The sequence below is a fragment of the Caloenas nicobarica genome, chromosome 16 (genome assembly GCF_036013445.1).
Source record: "Caloenas nicobarica isolate bCalNic1 chromosome 16, bCalNic1.hap1, whole genome shotgun sequence".
Classification (NCBI taxonomy): domain Eukaryota; kingdom Metazoa; phylum Chordata; class Aves; order Columbiformes; family Columbidae; genus Caloenas; species Caloenas nicobarica.
In genome coordinates this window covers 13,633,590-13,648,967 of record NC_088260.1, presented here as the reverse complement: position 1 = coordinate 13,648,967, position 15,378 = coordinate 13,633,590, and the positions used below count along the sequence as shown (strand labels likewise).

Below are 15,378 nucleotides of genomic sequence, written 5' to 3'. Positions count from 1 at the left end.
GGCCATCACCCCGTCTCTTCCCCTGCGTCTCCCTTCTCCTCTGGGCCACCTTCCGTGGTCCCTTCCCTGGCCGCCTCACCTGCCACCCGTCACAAGCCCAGGCCCCCAGAGCTCAGCCACCTGGGGGTTCCTCAGGACCCCCAGCTGCAGCCTTGGGCAGCGAGCGACCATCTCAGCACCGCGGCTTTTAAAACTCCCGAATCCAAGTTTTTATTACCGTGTAGGAGAAGAGGGATCACTCACAATATATTGTTCAAAAAGAAATACATTCAACAGCATTTACAGTGGAATGACATTAAAATCCTCTGGGGGGGAACAGAAAGACCAGGAGATGGTGCTCTGGTTAAGTGCTGCTGCTAGATGATCTCTGGAAGATAGAGTGATTTTTAAAATTAGCCTAAAAAAGGGGGGATTTCTGTTTTGGGGAGTGCTCCTCACACTCCCCCGAGCTGTGCAGGGGCTGTGATGGTGATTTCTGGACAGACACAGGGATGGGGGCACATCAGAGGGGACCTCTGGGGTCCCAGAGCCCAGCAGGACCCTGGTGCCACCACTGACTGAGCAACACCTCGCTCCCTGCTCGGCTCCGCTGCCGGAACGCTCAATTCTGACCTGGGGACAGCCCAGGCAGGACGTTGTCACCTCGCCAAGCTCAGGGTGACACTTGCATTGACAAAGCAAACAAGGAAAATAAGGCATTTGGAAGAGCTCAGTTTCTGGCCCATTTTACAAACCTGATTCAGTCCCCAAGTGGAACGAAACCCCCCAGGACAACTCTGGCTGCCGTCACAAACCAAAGCAGCGGCACCGAGGTTCAGCGTGGAGCATCCTCCGCTCCCCGGGCAGGGGAAAGCCCAGACATCCGCACGCCCCTGGGCCGGGACACCCGGCAGCTCTCACCAGCTGCATCCCACAGCAAGTGTGGCCGTTCGGATCATTTAAGAGCTGCAGCAGCTTTACTGAGCGATGGGAAACCTCCAGGTAGGGTCGGGAAGGAGCAAATAGGCCGATCAGCTGCTGTGACACGGGAGGACACAGCCCGGAGCATCCCAAACACAGGGGATATCAAGTGCCGCCCTTCAAATGCATCGTTTCTAGAAGGAAATATCTTTGAACGCTACCGCATCCAGCTCTGGAGCAAAATGTTGCCTCTCTAATTTGGTAATTACTCCATCACCCCTATGTCCTGCCTCGGGGAATTGTACTCGTGCTACAAAAACTCAGACACTTCTGTCTTCATTATTTTTCATCTATTGTGTACCATAGAAATTTAAGCAAAATAATTTTATATATATTTATATATATATAAATTAGAAGCAAATAAATAAGATTAAAGGGTATAGTGAATCAGTGGGTGTTGCCACTCCAACAGTCACTCACTACGGTTACGCCGTACAAGGTCTAGAGCTACTGCACACGTAGGTTTGCTGTAAATCACGGGTACGGAGGTGCTGGAGAAGCCGACCAGGAGGAGACAGATGGTTGAGGAACCTGATTGTGTAAGTGTCCCATGTGCAGCCTGGGTATTCCAGTTACCATTGCCTCAAAGTTCATTATTGCTAATTATCTTCCAAGGTGGATGTGACAGTCCAGCTGGGGGCGGCCTCTGACCCGCGGGAGGCAGCAGTCACTGTGACACGATGAGGACCCGGAGAAGAAGACACTAAAAATGAGATCTGATGGAGCAAACGCAGGTGCCCAGGTCTCCTTGACGCTCCCTGGCCGAGCAGATCCCATCTTCGGGGTCCTGCCACCCTCTGGTGGCCAGTACCCAAGTGATCGCTCCCGGTCCTCGCTGACATGGCCAGGGCTCGCTCTGCACCTCCCGTGGGGCCAGAGGGGTGAGCAGTGACATGGGGCTCCCCCAGCCCCGTGCTCAGGCTGTTTTAGTGACCTGAAACTGCTCCTGGGACAGACCAGCCCCAGAGGAGGATGACGAGCAGAGCCGGGCACCAGGCACCCCCCCAGGCTCGGCCTGTGCCCCCCACACTGGGGGATGCACCCAGACCTGTCTGGCTTCATGAGGAAGACACAGGGGTGGGAGACCCAGGACCGGGCTGCATCCCAGAGATGCTCCATCCAAGAGATGCTCCGTCCCAGGGACGCTCCATCCCAGGGACGCTCCATCCCAGGGACGCTCCACCCCAGGGATGCTCCATCCCAGGGACGCTCCACCCCAGGGACGCTCCATCCCAGGGACGCTCCATCCAAGGGACGCTCCATCCCAGGGACGCTCCATCCCAGGGATGCTCCATCCCAGGGACGCTCCATCCCAGGGACGCTCCATCCAAGGGACGCTCCATCCCAGGGACGCTCCATCCCAGGGACGCTCCATCCAAGGGACGCTCCATCCCAGGGACGCTCCACCCCAGGGATGCTCCACCCCAGGGATGCTCCACCCCAGGGACGCTCCACCCCAGGGACGCTCCATCCAAGGGACGCTCCATCCCAGGGACGCTCCATCCCAGGGATGCTCCATCCCAGGGACGCTCCATCCCAGGGACGCTCCATCCAAGGGACGCTCCACCCCAGGGACGCTCCATCCCAGGGACGCTCCATCCAAGGGACGCTCCATCCCAGGGACGCTCCACCCCAGGGATGCTCCACCCCAGGGATGCTCCATCCCAGCAGCACCGCAGCATCGCTCCCTCCTCCTGCGCAGTGTCAGGCCGGGCTCTGCGGGGAGATGCTGCCGCAAACCTGGCACCGGGGTCGGGGCTCTGCCAGCCCCTGGGAGAGAGCCCGGGGGAGCCGGTACGCGGAGCCTGGAGCATCGCTGCTCTGCAAACCGCTGCGCTCTGGGTCTGCCAGGTGCTCCTGGCCTCGGCGAGGCCGTTTCCTCCTTTGGATGTGGTTGCAGGAAAACCAAACCAAACCTCACTCAAATCACTCTCACAAAGCATCGTGTTAAAGACAGTCCCAAGCCTTGACTAAACATGGCAGACTGTGGGAAATCTGCTCAAACGCTTCTTAAAAGAAAAAAAGGGTAAAAAAAAAAAGCTGAAATATCCTAATTGGTGTTACTGGGCACTGCAGGAACCACCAAGAACCTCCAGGATCAAGCACCATGGCCCCTGGAGACAGTTTTCTGAGCAGGACACAAGGTTGTTTTTGTCTGTCTTCGAACGAACCTGAACCAAGAACAGCCTTTTTTTTTAAAAAGAATACATCCATGAAGTCCACGCACAAATGGGGGAAAAAAAATAATGTCAAAGAAAAGAGCCCACACAAATGCACGGCATCCCCACAACGCGAGTATCTTTGGAAGTCAACGTCTCAGCCGATAAAGCCGAGGCGCTGAAAGATATAGGCAGCAACTCCTGATAGCAATAAATATGTTCGGCTAAAAACAAACCAGATCCACGTGTCCTCATTCCTATTTAGTCGCTGAAAAAGCCATCATTAAAAAAAAAGGATGCTATTTATTAGTGCATAAAAAAATAGGTTTGGAATCCCTGTTGAGATTTGCTTTTCAAATTTCCGCACGTATTGACGCTGTGTGTGTTTGCACGGTGAACTGCCGGCGGGACGCCGCCAGCGTGTCCCCACTGTCCCTCTGTCTGTCCCGGTGAACCGAGGCGCGGGGTCGGCCACGCCGGCGCGAGCCGGGCAGCTCAGAAGATGTCGGGGCACATGCTCCAGTCCTGCTTGTCCTTGGCCTCCCAGTAACCGCCCTTGTAGACGCAGATCAGCTCCCCCGTCACGGCATCCACCTTGCGCTCGAACCACAGCGGGATGTAGCCCTCGTAGTCCTTGCCTGGCCAGGGAGAAGCAGAGGGTGAGGGCTGCGTGTCCCGGGGAGCCCCGCGCTCCCTCACCCGCCCAAATTGACACCGGGTCCTTCCGTCACCCCTCAAACCCAGGGGGTTTCTCCGCCGCACGCCCCTCCCGCGGCGAGGGGCGCCCGGTCCCTGCAGGCATCCCCAGCATCTCACCTTCCTCCAGGGCCTCCACAGCCTCGGCCTCGCGCCGCCGGCGCACGGCTCGCTGCTTCTCCTCCAGCCGCTGCTTCTCCACGTTGGCCTCGTCCCAGCGGCCGCTCTCCATGAGGCGCTGGTCGGGCCGCAGCCGGCTGTCCGTGGGCGCCACGCGCTCCTCGGACTCGTTCAGCGTGAGGGCCAGGTGCGAGAAGAAATACATGTTCTCGGCGTTCTCCCTACAGAATCCCAGAATGTCAGGGGTTGGAAGGGACCTCAAAAGCTCATCCAGTCCAATCCCCCGCCGGAGCAGGAACACCCAGATGAGGTTACACAGGAAGGTGTCCAGGCGGGCTGGAATGTCTGCAGAGAAGGAGACTCCACAACCTCCCTGGGCAGCCTGGGCCAGGCTCTGGCACCCTCACCAGGAAGAAGTTTCTTCTCATATTTAAGTGGAACCTCCTGTGTTCCAGTTTGCACCCATTGCCCCTTGTCCTATCACTGGTTGTCACCCAGAAGAGCCTGGCTGCATCCTCCTGACACTCCCCCTTTCCATATTGATCCCCATGAATGAGTCGCCCCTCAGTCTCCTCTTCTCCAGCTCCAGAGCCCCAGCTCCTCAGCCTTTCCTCACACGGGAGATGCTCCACTCCCTCCAGCATCTTCGTGGCTGCGCTGGACTCTCTCCAGCAGTTCCCTGTCCTGCTGGAGCTGAGGGGCCAGAACTGGACACAATATTCCAAATGAGGTCTCACCAGAAAGAGTCGGAGAGCCCTGGTCAGGACAGTGGAGGTGCTGCTGACCCCGAGCAGAGCTCCCCAGCCCCTCACAGCCTCGCGTCTCAACCCAGCCCCACCGAGGCTGCTCCTGCTGCCCCAAACCAGACGTGCAGAGGTCCCGTGGGGAGCACAGCCTCCCACCCTCAAAGTGGAAATGCTGCTGATGCCTCGATGGGCGTCTCACAGGAGAACAGACACCTCTTCTCCGCTGGCTCCGCACCGGGCAGCTAAAAGCCAAGCCTATGAACCGTAAGTGCTGTATTGCCCAGATGAGACACCAAACAGTGTCACCCGGGAGCCGCTGGATCCCCAGCTGCAGAACTGGTGGCACCAAGGGGAGGACACTTTCCACGGGGAATGCTCCAACAGAGCGTCTCCAAAGCAGGGACCAATCATTACCTCTTAAAAGAATGAATCCTGTCGGCAATTGCTAACCTAAAGGTATGTAAATGCTCTCACTTTTAGGTCAGTCTGCTCGTCTAACAAAGAGGGACCTACAAAACACCAAATCAGAAACTACAGACTACTGCGCTTGCAGCTTTAGACATTCTGGAGCCTGTGCAACAAGTTCAGTCTTGTTTTAATGCATATCTATTTGATAAAGTGTCCTTTAGCTGAACATTGCTCATTATAGGCTAAAATGATTGTGTAACGAATATGCGAATGTGTAACCAATTGGCTCTTCAGGACTGCCCTGAGGTTGTGAATGGAGTGACAACATTTTGTGTATAATGGCTGTCACTTTTCTCTCTGGCGCACTGGCTTTTTTCCAGCATCCAGACTTGCGCAGCTCTGTAATAAACACATCTTGTTTCTGTGTGCTAAAATTTGGCTTATTGCACATTGAGTGGACTCTGTTTTGGGGACAACACCACTAACGGTTGGAGACCAGTTTGAGAGCTGTGGGTAAGAATCGACAGGACTGGTCTCCGAAGTGCTACAGTGACTGCTGGGACAGGATGTCCAGGGACACACCAGCAAGACAAAACATCCAACACATCTCCCCGTCATGGCCAGCAGCCCAAAAAAACCTAACGAGTAACCCTGGCTGCCCAAAACCTGCCTGCAAAGGTCCCCCAAACCACCGTCCCCTTGCAGAGACCTGCTCTCCTCTCCTGCTTCCTGCTCACACCCTGGAAAAAGCCACACAGCCACCAAAGTCCTGCTCCCTTCCCATGTCCTCAGGCTGAGGACACGAGTCCCCTGCACCCCGTGGGGCTCAGGGTGACACCTTGAATCCCCGTCCGGCTGTGGCACCCCAAGCACAGCACCCCGCGCAAGGGGGGACTCACGGGAGGGGGTACTTCTTCCACAGGACCTTTGGGGACAGCGTCTGATAGACAGTTTTCTGCTTGCCCTCCGTGCTGGTGCTGCCGTGACTGCTCTGCACAATCTTGGAGCACTCCATCTTCTCGTCCCACGTGCCGGACATGACGTAGTGGGCTTTACCGTCAGCGTCGCTCACCACCCCTGTCACCTGGAAGAAGAACATGGCTCTGGTGGTGTTTGGAAGTGCCCAGAGGACAGGGAGAGGTGCAGGGGGGGCAGAACCTTCTCCAGGTGCCCCAACTGGAGCATCTGGGCCTGGTGCTGCATGTCCTTGGACATGAGCTGTACAGGGGGAGTGTGGGATCATCCTGACCACGCAGGTGGGTCTACACAACATCCAACCCTTTCCAGGTCTCAGTGCTACAGCTCCAGCACATGGAGAGCCGAAACATGGGCTTGACACAGAGTGAGAGAATCAGAGAATAGTTTGGGTTAAAGGGTCCTTCCCAGCTCCCCCAGTGCCCCCCCTGCCATGAGCAGGGACATCTGCACCAGCTCAGGTTGCTCAGAGCCCCGTCCAGCCTGGCCTGGGATGTCTCCAGGGATGGTTCAGCCACCACCTCTCTGGCCAACCTGGGCCAGGCTCTCACCACCCTCAGGGGCAACAATTTCTTCCTCATGTCCAGCCTGAATCTCCCTCCTTTAGTTTAAAACCATCACCCCTTGTCCTATCACAACAGGCCCTGCTCAAAAGTCTGTCCCCATCTTTCTCATTGGCCCCTTTTAAGTTCAGAAAGGCCACAATAAGGTCTCCCCAGAGCCTACTCTTCTCCAGCTGAACACCCCAACTCTCTCAGCCCATCAGACGTGACAGTGTGACTCCTCGGCCCTGTGCTGGGGCTTGTCCCTGCCATGGTACTGGGACTCTGTGAGCCCGGCTTAGAGGGAAGAGCCAGGTTTCACCCCGCGCAAGGTGGCAAGGAGCAGGGAGAAATCTGGATACGCACCTTTCGGGGGACGTCCCTGGAGAAGTAGCTGTAGGGGGTAAATTTCAGCTGGCATTTATCTTTTGACTTATGGTTAACAATCTCTATTTCACCAGACTAGATGGAAGACACAGAACCACAGCGAGTGAGAGACTTTGCAAGAAGACAAATCAGACGTTAGTTGTAGTTCGTGCAGGTACAAACCGACACCAGCTGCAGCATTGATTCCGGCTGCAGCCGCTACACCAGCCACCCCCTCAGCCCCACGGCTCACTGGCAGCAGGGTAAAACCCGTCCCATATGTGACCACTCTGCCCCACAGAGCTGCTGGCCTTGGGAAGAGACTCTGAGAGCTCCAAGAAGTGTCCCTGTCAGGGAAGGGGTACAGTGGGGACCCCCAGCAGTGCCCTTCCAGCCCCCTGCCCCTCCCCAGAGCCAGGCAGGACCCATCAATTCACACCCACAGTCACCGACCTGGTCAATCCAGAGCTTGCCCACAATGATGTTGTGCACGGTGGAGGTGACTTTCCTCCAGACGTAGTGATTCCCGCTGGAGTGAAACTCGAGGTGGATGGCGCCTGCGGAGAGAGGAGCAGCCCCGAGCTCAGCACTGGCAGATGGCCGGGCTGCCCTGGGGTTCAATCATAGAATCACAGAACAGTTTGGGTTGCAGGGCCCTCCCCAGCTCCCCCAGTGCCACCCCTGCCATGAGCAGGGACATCTGCACCAGCTCAGGTCGCTCAGAGCCCCGTCCAGCCTGGCCTGGGATGTCTCCAGGGATGGTTCAGCCACCACCTCTCTGGGCAGCCTGGGACAGGCTCTCACCACCCTCAGGGCCAACAATTTCTTCCTCATGTCCAGCCTGAATCTCCCTCCTTTAGTTTAAAACCATCACCCCTTGTCCTATCACAACAGGCCCTGCTCAAAAGTCTGTCCCCATCTTTCTTATCGGCTCCTTTTAAGTTCAGAAAGGCCGCACTAAGGTCTTCCCGGAGCTTCTCTTCTCCAGCTGAACACCCCAGTTCTCTCAGCCTGTCCTCCCAGCAGAGCTGTTCCATCCCTCAATGACACCCCAGCACCCTGCTCATCCCCAGAGCTGACCCAGCCCCTCCACCTGCATCGCTCATCATCCGCCCCTGGCAGGGCTGCGTCTGGCCTCATCCCTCGCCGCACACTCTGTGCTTTGCTGCAGGGAGGAGCTGCAACACCTGCAGGGCCCCTGCCCTCCTCCTGTGCCCCCCAAATCACTCATTTTTAAAGTAGGTCAGAAACAGGCTGCCTGGTTGTCTCGCAGTGTCAGAAGCCCAGGCAGGACCAGCCCCGAGCGTGCTGCCCAGCACAGGGACAGGCAGGAGACAAATAAAACCTTGGAATAATGGAGCTTATTGCACCTGGCTGCCAGAGAGAGGGTTAGAACAGGCAGCAAGCTCATGATTAACTATTATTCAAGCAGAAATCAACTGATGGGCAAGCAGGGTATTTCCAAAGCACAGCCTCTACGGTGTTAGCAGCAAGCAAAGCTGTCTCCCTTTGCAGCTGGTATAACTTCTGTTTCCAAGACAGACAAGTTATCATAGGGTTGTCTGTGATCGGGAGCACAAATTTGCACTCCTACATTGCTCAGGGTGGAACTCACCGAGCTCTGCGTGACCCCAAGGGATCAGCAGATCGCTTTAACCTCTGGGGTATCACATAAGCAGTGCAGGATAAAAAGCCAGCCCTGATCCTCCCGGCACGAGTCACCTACCCAGTGGCATGATGGAGAGGTATTTGCCCCTGAACTTGCTGGCGATGGTGATTTCCTGCCACAACGTCCACCCTCGCTTGGAGTAGACGTGATGGGCGGCTGCCGGGGGGTGGTGGCTCACCTGGGGAGAGCAGAAACAGCCGTAAGGTCACGGCCACCAGCACCGGAGAGCGCTCGGCCATCGTGGTGTGACTCCCAGGAGAGGTGATGGCTCCGCGCCAGCTTCGGCCCTAAGGACGCTCCGCTGACTTGAACACCTCAGTCTCTCCTGGGCATTGGGGTGACCTCCCGTGAGGTCCCCAGCAGCACGAGGAGGTGCACTGAGCTCCTGCCAGGGTTTTCTAAGGCTCATTACACACAGAATCACAGAATGTCACAGATTGGAAGGGACCTTGAAAGCTCATCCAGTGCAACCCCCCCCGCCGGAGCAGGAACACCCAGATGAGGTTACACAGAAGGTGTCCAGGCGGGTTGGAATGTCTGCAGAGAAGGAGACTCCACAACCTCCCTGGGCAGCCTGGGCCAGGCTCTGGCACCCTCACCGGGAAGAAGTTTCTTCTCAAATTTAAGTGGAACCTCCTGTGTTCCAGTTTGCACCCATTGCCCCTGTCCTGTCACTGGTTGTCACCCAGAAGAGCCTGGCTGCATCCTCCTGACACTCCCCCTTTCCATATTGATCCCCATGAATGAGTCACCCCTCAGTCTCCTCTTCTCCAAGCTCAAGAGCCCCAGCTCCCCAGCCTTTCCTCATAAGGGAGATGCTCCACTCCCTTCAGCAACTTCGTGTCTTAGCAAAGCTTCAGCTGTAAAAAACTTAACGCAAGCAACTATTGCTGTGAGATGATGCTGTACTGAGACCCCAGGACACAGCTCTGCTCTCCAGGGATCCTGGTTGGGAAACAGGGATGTGCTGACACCCAGCCTAGGTCACCAGTAATCCCAGTAATGCCTCTCCTACCAGCAGCAGCTCCCACTCCCAGCCTGGGAACCCCTAGGGGACACACGTCCCCAAGTTGTCGGAGACACATGGACCTGACCTGCCAAGACCTCGGCTTTGTCCCTGCAGACACATGGGGCTGGAAAAGCAGATCCGGCATCCTCTGTCCCAGGGATGATGTGTGAAAGGACAGAGCTCATGCTCCCCGGCACTGTAGAAGCCGCGCAAAGCCACGATGGGGGCAGGACACTCTGACCAGAGGGCTCTGCCCTCACCGGGGCTCACCCCCGCAACACAGCACACATCACCCGTCACCGGGAACCACCGCGCTCCGACAGCCACGCCATCCAGGTCAGGGATTAATTGCACCGAGGTAATTACAGGCTGAGCACCCCAAGCTGCTGGATTACAAACACAAGCAGAGCAAAGGCCTCACCATTACATCCCACTGTCACCAGCAGGAGAAAATCCTATTTGGATAACTGGATTTCAGGCACAAGATTACCAGCGCTTCACTCGGCACATCGGTGGCTGAGCAGCACATGCAGGGAAAGTTCCGAGCAGTGGGAAGGGCGTCCGTCCGTCTGTCTGTCTGTCCCACACTGCCCACGCCAACCAGGGCAAGAAACACAAATGCAAAGCTGCGGTGTCACCAAATGTGCCCTTTGAGATGGCTCCAGGAGGGAGATTTAGAGGCTGCGCTCATGGACCAAAGGCTCCAGAGTGCTGCAAGGGAGTGGGTTTGCTCCGAGTTACAGTAAGTCTAATTTTGGATGAAGCTCGTGTGCTGTGCCAGCAAGAGCTTCAGCCCGGCCTGTGGCTCAGCTAATGTGGAGGTGTCAGAAACGCCAAATTTGGGTACAGACACAGGAAAATCAGGACCAACTGGTAAAAGGAATTCAGGGCAGGTTATTTATTCAGGAGGGAATAGGGACGGAAGAGGGAGGATGGTGAAAAAGAGGGGGAAGAAATGAGAAAACGTATGGTAGAGTGATGTGGTCAAGGCTGGCCGGCAGTACACAAATCAGGGTAATAATGCCCCCCGTTGTTCTGACCGCACCCCGGGAGGATGAGGGTGTTGCTGGCTAAGGGACGGATCGAGCATCCTGGGAAGGAATCATCGAATTCCTACAACACTTGGCTGAGCAGGGTGAGAACCCAGGGAGACAGGGACCAGGGAGGTGCTGGAGAACAGAGATCCCCAGTTTCTCTGGGCTGTGCACAAAGCCAGTGAGGGAACTGGGCTGTGCGGCAGGATGGGAATCGCTGCCGGGCGAGGACGGTGTCGGTGTGTGTGATGCTGGGATGAACCTGAGCTCTGCAACGTTCACAGCAAAGTGCCGGGGGATGCCAGGAGAGGCTGCTGCTTCCAATTCGGGCAGTGTGGGGGGGATGCACATTGGCAGCTGTAGCTCATTACACTCTGGTCAGCAGCGTCCTGGCTCCTGCAGCCCAGGGCACGAGCACCCAAGACTGGGACTGACCATACGGGCATCCCGGGGACGATCAAAGCCGGCTGGCATCAGGCACGCAGCTTGGGATGGTGCAAAGGGACAGCAGAGACATAGACCTTGGAGATGATCTGCTGCAGGACCCTTCCTTTCGTCATGAGCAGGGGGTCACGTTTCCAGGAGACCTCACACAGCCCATTCACCCTCACAGCCCAGCCAAGAGAGACGGGAGATGACAGGAGGTGATGGGATGTGACAGGAGGTGATGGGATGTGATGGGAGGTGACAGGAGGTGCCCTCCTGCCTCAGTCAGAGCATTGCAAGAGTCTGCCAGGCCTGGGAACTCGTTACCACGGGTGGGTTTTGCCCACACGTGCACGTCCAGCCAGCAGCTGATGGCTGAGCACGGCAGCTGCTGCAGCAGCTGCTCCAAACCTGGGTATAAAGGCTTGGAGCAGATGATGATGAGGGAGGGAGACAAGCTAAAGCATGTCAGGCAACACAAGGATGCTGGTGCAAGCCTGAGTCTCCTCACCGTATATTCTCAGAGTGCTCCATCCACATGTCTGACATCTGCTGTGAGCATCCCACGGCACAGCACGGCATGCCCAGATCAGCAGCAAGACCCTTTCCCATGCAATGCCCCCCCAGAAAATGTCCCCCACAGGTCTCAAGGACATGGTCTGCTGAACAGCTCTGCAGCTCCTGGACCTGCAGCAGTCTCTGCAGGTCGACAGAGGTTTGTGATTTTGTTTGATGCTTCTGAACGCAGACAGACATGATGGTTGCTCTGTCCCTGAGATGGCACAGACAACCCCTGGAGAGCAGAGAGCCCACCGCACTGTGATGTCCTGCCTGTGAGGGGCGAGAAACGGCCCCATCCCTCCCCAGGAATCCAGAACAGATCAGCCAAGTGTGCTAAATATTAAACAGTCAATTTTCTTCCCAGGTCACAACTCATTAAGTGTTCCAGGTTTTTAATTAAGACCTGCTGTTTGACCGACGTGTGCCAGATGCGCTCTGCGGGTAGAGCACAGGGCTGGCTGAGGTTCTTGGGTTGCCCCCAGGCTCTGGAACTAAAAATTTTCAGTTCAACAAGAAATAAATGAGACCCAGCCGAAAGACATTCTGACACAGGGATAACCGTGCCAGAGCTCGCAGCATCACCAACGTGGCTGGGAGGGAGCTTGGGTGAGCAGAGTTTCTCCTTTTCTGCTCAAGTGTTGGGATGTGGCAGCAGCCCCAGCCCCACACAGGCTGCCAGGAGACACGGTGAGGTGATGGACACCTTTCTGCTCCCCTTCTCCCCACCTCCTGCTCTGCAACGCTGCGATGGGCACACTCTGCCTCTGAAAAATACCTTGGGCTGTGCCTGATGCTGCTCCTGCCAACGGCAATGGCAACACGCTGGCTGTCATGGCCAAGAGAACGGCTCAGAGCGAGGAGATGCTGGGTCTCCTTCAGGGAAGGAATGATTTGCCTGGACACCAGCAGCTCACCTGCTCGCACAGGGATCGGAAACCCAACTCCTCCAGCCGGTCGAGCTCATAGGTTTCCCCCAGCAGCGGGTTGAATGGCTTTGCGGTGCGGTGGACAGTCGTCGAGTAGGAAGACACTGAAAATGCAGCAATGAAGCACATCTGCTCTGTGGAGCTCTCGCACTTGACCGCTTTGTCCAGCAGCTCGTGGTACTCTAGGTCCTCGGTCAGCCTCTGCAGCATGGAGAGCGGCTCGTTGAAGTTCACCTGGAGGGGAACAAGTCGGGATCAGCAGAGCAGGAGAGATGCCAAGTTGGGCACTTCACTCTTTGCCTTTTTCTCCTGGCACTGCACCCTGGTCAGCACTAACAACCTGCACACTGGGCTCCCCAAGCACAGTGTGATGCACCCCAAGAACCGGGGATCTGGCGTGGCTGGAGACTGCCGAACCAAAGCCTCGGCCCCCAGGACAGCACGGGGCTGGATGTGCCAAGGCACGCTGCCTTCACACTGCCTCTGCAGCACTACAAACATTAAATAAAGGCAAGAAACACGTGCTGTGCTCCCTGAACCGTACTGCCAGAGCATGAAGGCTTTGAAGTTCCCAGCTGAGGTGTGCTGGGGAGGGGGCAGCCCCACGAGTGAACCAGATATCATAGAATCACAGAAGGGTTTGGTTTGGAAGAGACCTTCCCAGCTCCCCCAGTGCCCCCCCTGCCATGAGCAGGGACATCTGCACCAGCTCAGGTTGCTCAGAGCCCCGTCCAGCCTGGCCTGGGATGTCTCCAGGGATGGTTCAGCCACCACCTCTCTGGCCAACCTGGGCCAGGCTCTCACCACTCTCAGGGGCAACAATTCCTTCCTCATGTCCAGCTCCTTTAGTTTAAAACCATCACTCTCCTCTCCTCTCTTCTCCTCTCCTCTCCTCTCCTCTGTTCTCCAGGTTGAACAACCCCAACAGCAGGGCTGTTCCAGCCTCAGATCATTTCTGGGGCTCCTCTGGTCCCTCTCCAGCAGGTCCATGTCTGTTCTGTGCTGGGGACCCCAGAGCTGAACCAGCACTGCAGGGGGGTCTCACCAGAGCAGAGCAGAGGGGCAGGATCCCCCTCAAACCTGCTGCCCACGGGGCTGGGGATGCAGCCCAGGGTGTGATCGCCCTTTGGGCTGCAAGTGCACATGGCAGTTCACGGCCAATCCCTCCAGTGACGGAGCACCAACAACCCCTAAGACAAGCCTGAGCAGCACAGCTCCCTTTCACCCCCCTGCCAGCACCGCGGCAGCCACAAGCCAGATGCGAGACACGGCTGGGATGTGCTGCTCCCCGGCGAAGCCGTTCCCAGGCCAGGTCATAGCCCAGCTGCTCAGAAAACCTTGAAAAGCCCCATTTCAGGGTGTCCCTGCCCCTGGGGTGCAGCCCCAGGACAGCACCCAAACCACAACGCCCCGTGGGGCAGAGGGCGGAGGGACGGCTCCAGTCCGGGGGAACCCCAATGGTATTTCCATCCCCAAGTCATTGCTTTGTCAAGTAGAAAATTTTGCTTTACACTGACAGGTTGGACAGGCGGCAAACATCTCTTGAAAAAAAAACCAAACCAAACCAACCAACCAAACAAAAAAATCCTCCGCAGTTGATTCTAACAATATTTTTTGTTCTGAAAAGAATTGAAATTAAACAAATTGAAAGGAAGACGGAGATGCTGTGTCTCACGTCTTCTGCCTTGAAATCATGGGAAATCCATTTTTTCAGTTCAGAACAAAGAAATATATTTCAGAAGAGGCAGATGTTTAAGAACGGGAGAACCACTTCTATAAGCCACATTACATGTTTCATGCTAAAGAAAACTAACTCCAAATCATTCCACTTGGGGATTTAAGTAGCAGGGATCTTAGAGCATCTGAGAAAGAAAGAGCTGTGTAGAAAGGGCGGCATCACATCCACACAAAAAAGCAAATCACAGCAGCTCGAGGGAACCCCCCGGAGAGACGCGGGCAGCAGAACAAAGGCGGCAGCTGCAGCGTCTCCACCAGCCCTGCGCAGCAAAAGCAACACAGAACCTGCCACGGCGAAAGAATGATGAACCCACCGCAAACGCAAAATCCCCAAAGTTGTTTTCTTCCTTTTCAGTGCTGCAGGTCTGTTCATTCAGAGGAAAAATTAAAGAGCACGTTGACTGCACAGAGAGGTTTTTCAGTCCATCCCATCCCCTGGGGAAGGGGATGAGATCTCAGAAGTTCTCTTAATTAGCCAAGAATTGGGCAAAGTGCATGGAAGGAGCAACTCCCGTCACTCAGTGTGTACAACAGGCTCACCAAGGGTTTGCACTATAATTAACCACGTTTCAAACAGCCCCCCCGCCCGGCTGCTCCCTCTTCGCTCCATTTACCGCAGCGGCAGCTGGAAAACCCTCGCTCGGCAGCTCTGTCCCGCGGGCACATGTACTGCGGAGAGAGGATTCCAGTGGCCATTGAAAGGAGATTAAATCATCCCCCGTTGCCCTACCATGGGCTGCTTGCTCTTGGGGTGAATCTCCCAAAGAAATGCCACGTGCTGGGGGTGCAAAGCGACTCCCTCCCTCCGTATCTGTACAGATATCCCGAGCGCTGAGCCGACAGTGAGCAGCTGAGCCCCTCTCTACATCCCACGGCTCTGCTGAATGCTTCACCGAGACGGCCGTGCTGGGAAAGCAGGTCCGCTCACCCCTGGGAGCATATGGAGTAATTACATCCCTGAGCCGGCACCAGGGCTGCGATGTGAGCAGAACATATTGCTCTCAGGTTTGAACTCGGCTTCAGCAGCTCCCGGAATGATTTGAT

At 56.2% G+C, this 15,378-nt stretch overlaps 1 protein-coding gene across 1 annotated transcript in view; it reads right to left on the bottom strand.

Annotated features, from left to right (window-relative positions):
• Positions 1-201: 201 nt before the first annotated feature.
• OSBP2 (oxysterol binding protein 2) overlaps positions 202-15,378 on the bottom strand; it is a 137,070-nt gene continuing 121,893 nt past the window's right edge. Inside the window, exons 8-14 of the mRNA XM_065646246.1 lie at positions 12,586-12,831; positions 8,699-8,819; positions 7,426-7,529; positions 6,973-7,068; positions 5,989-6,173; positions 3,936-4,156; positions 202-3,757 (exon numbers count right to left, since the gene is read on the bottom strand). Coding sequence (XP_065502318.1) covers positions 3,615-3,757; positions 3,936-4,156; positions 5,989-6,173; positions 6,973-7,068; positions 7,426-7,529; positions 8,699-8,819; positions 12,586-12,831 — 1,116 coding nt within the window. The 3' untranslated portion in view covers positions 202-3,614. The remainder of the gene's footprint in view (positions 3,758-3,935; positions 4,157-5,988; positions 6,174-6,972; positions 7,069-7,425; positions 7,530-8,698; positions 8,820-12,585; positions 12,832-15,378) is intronic.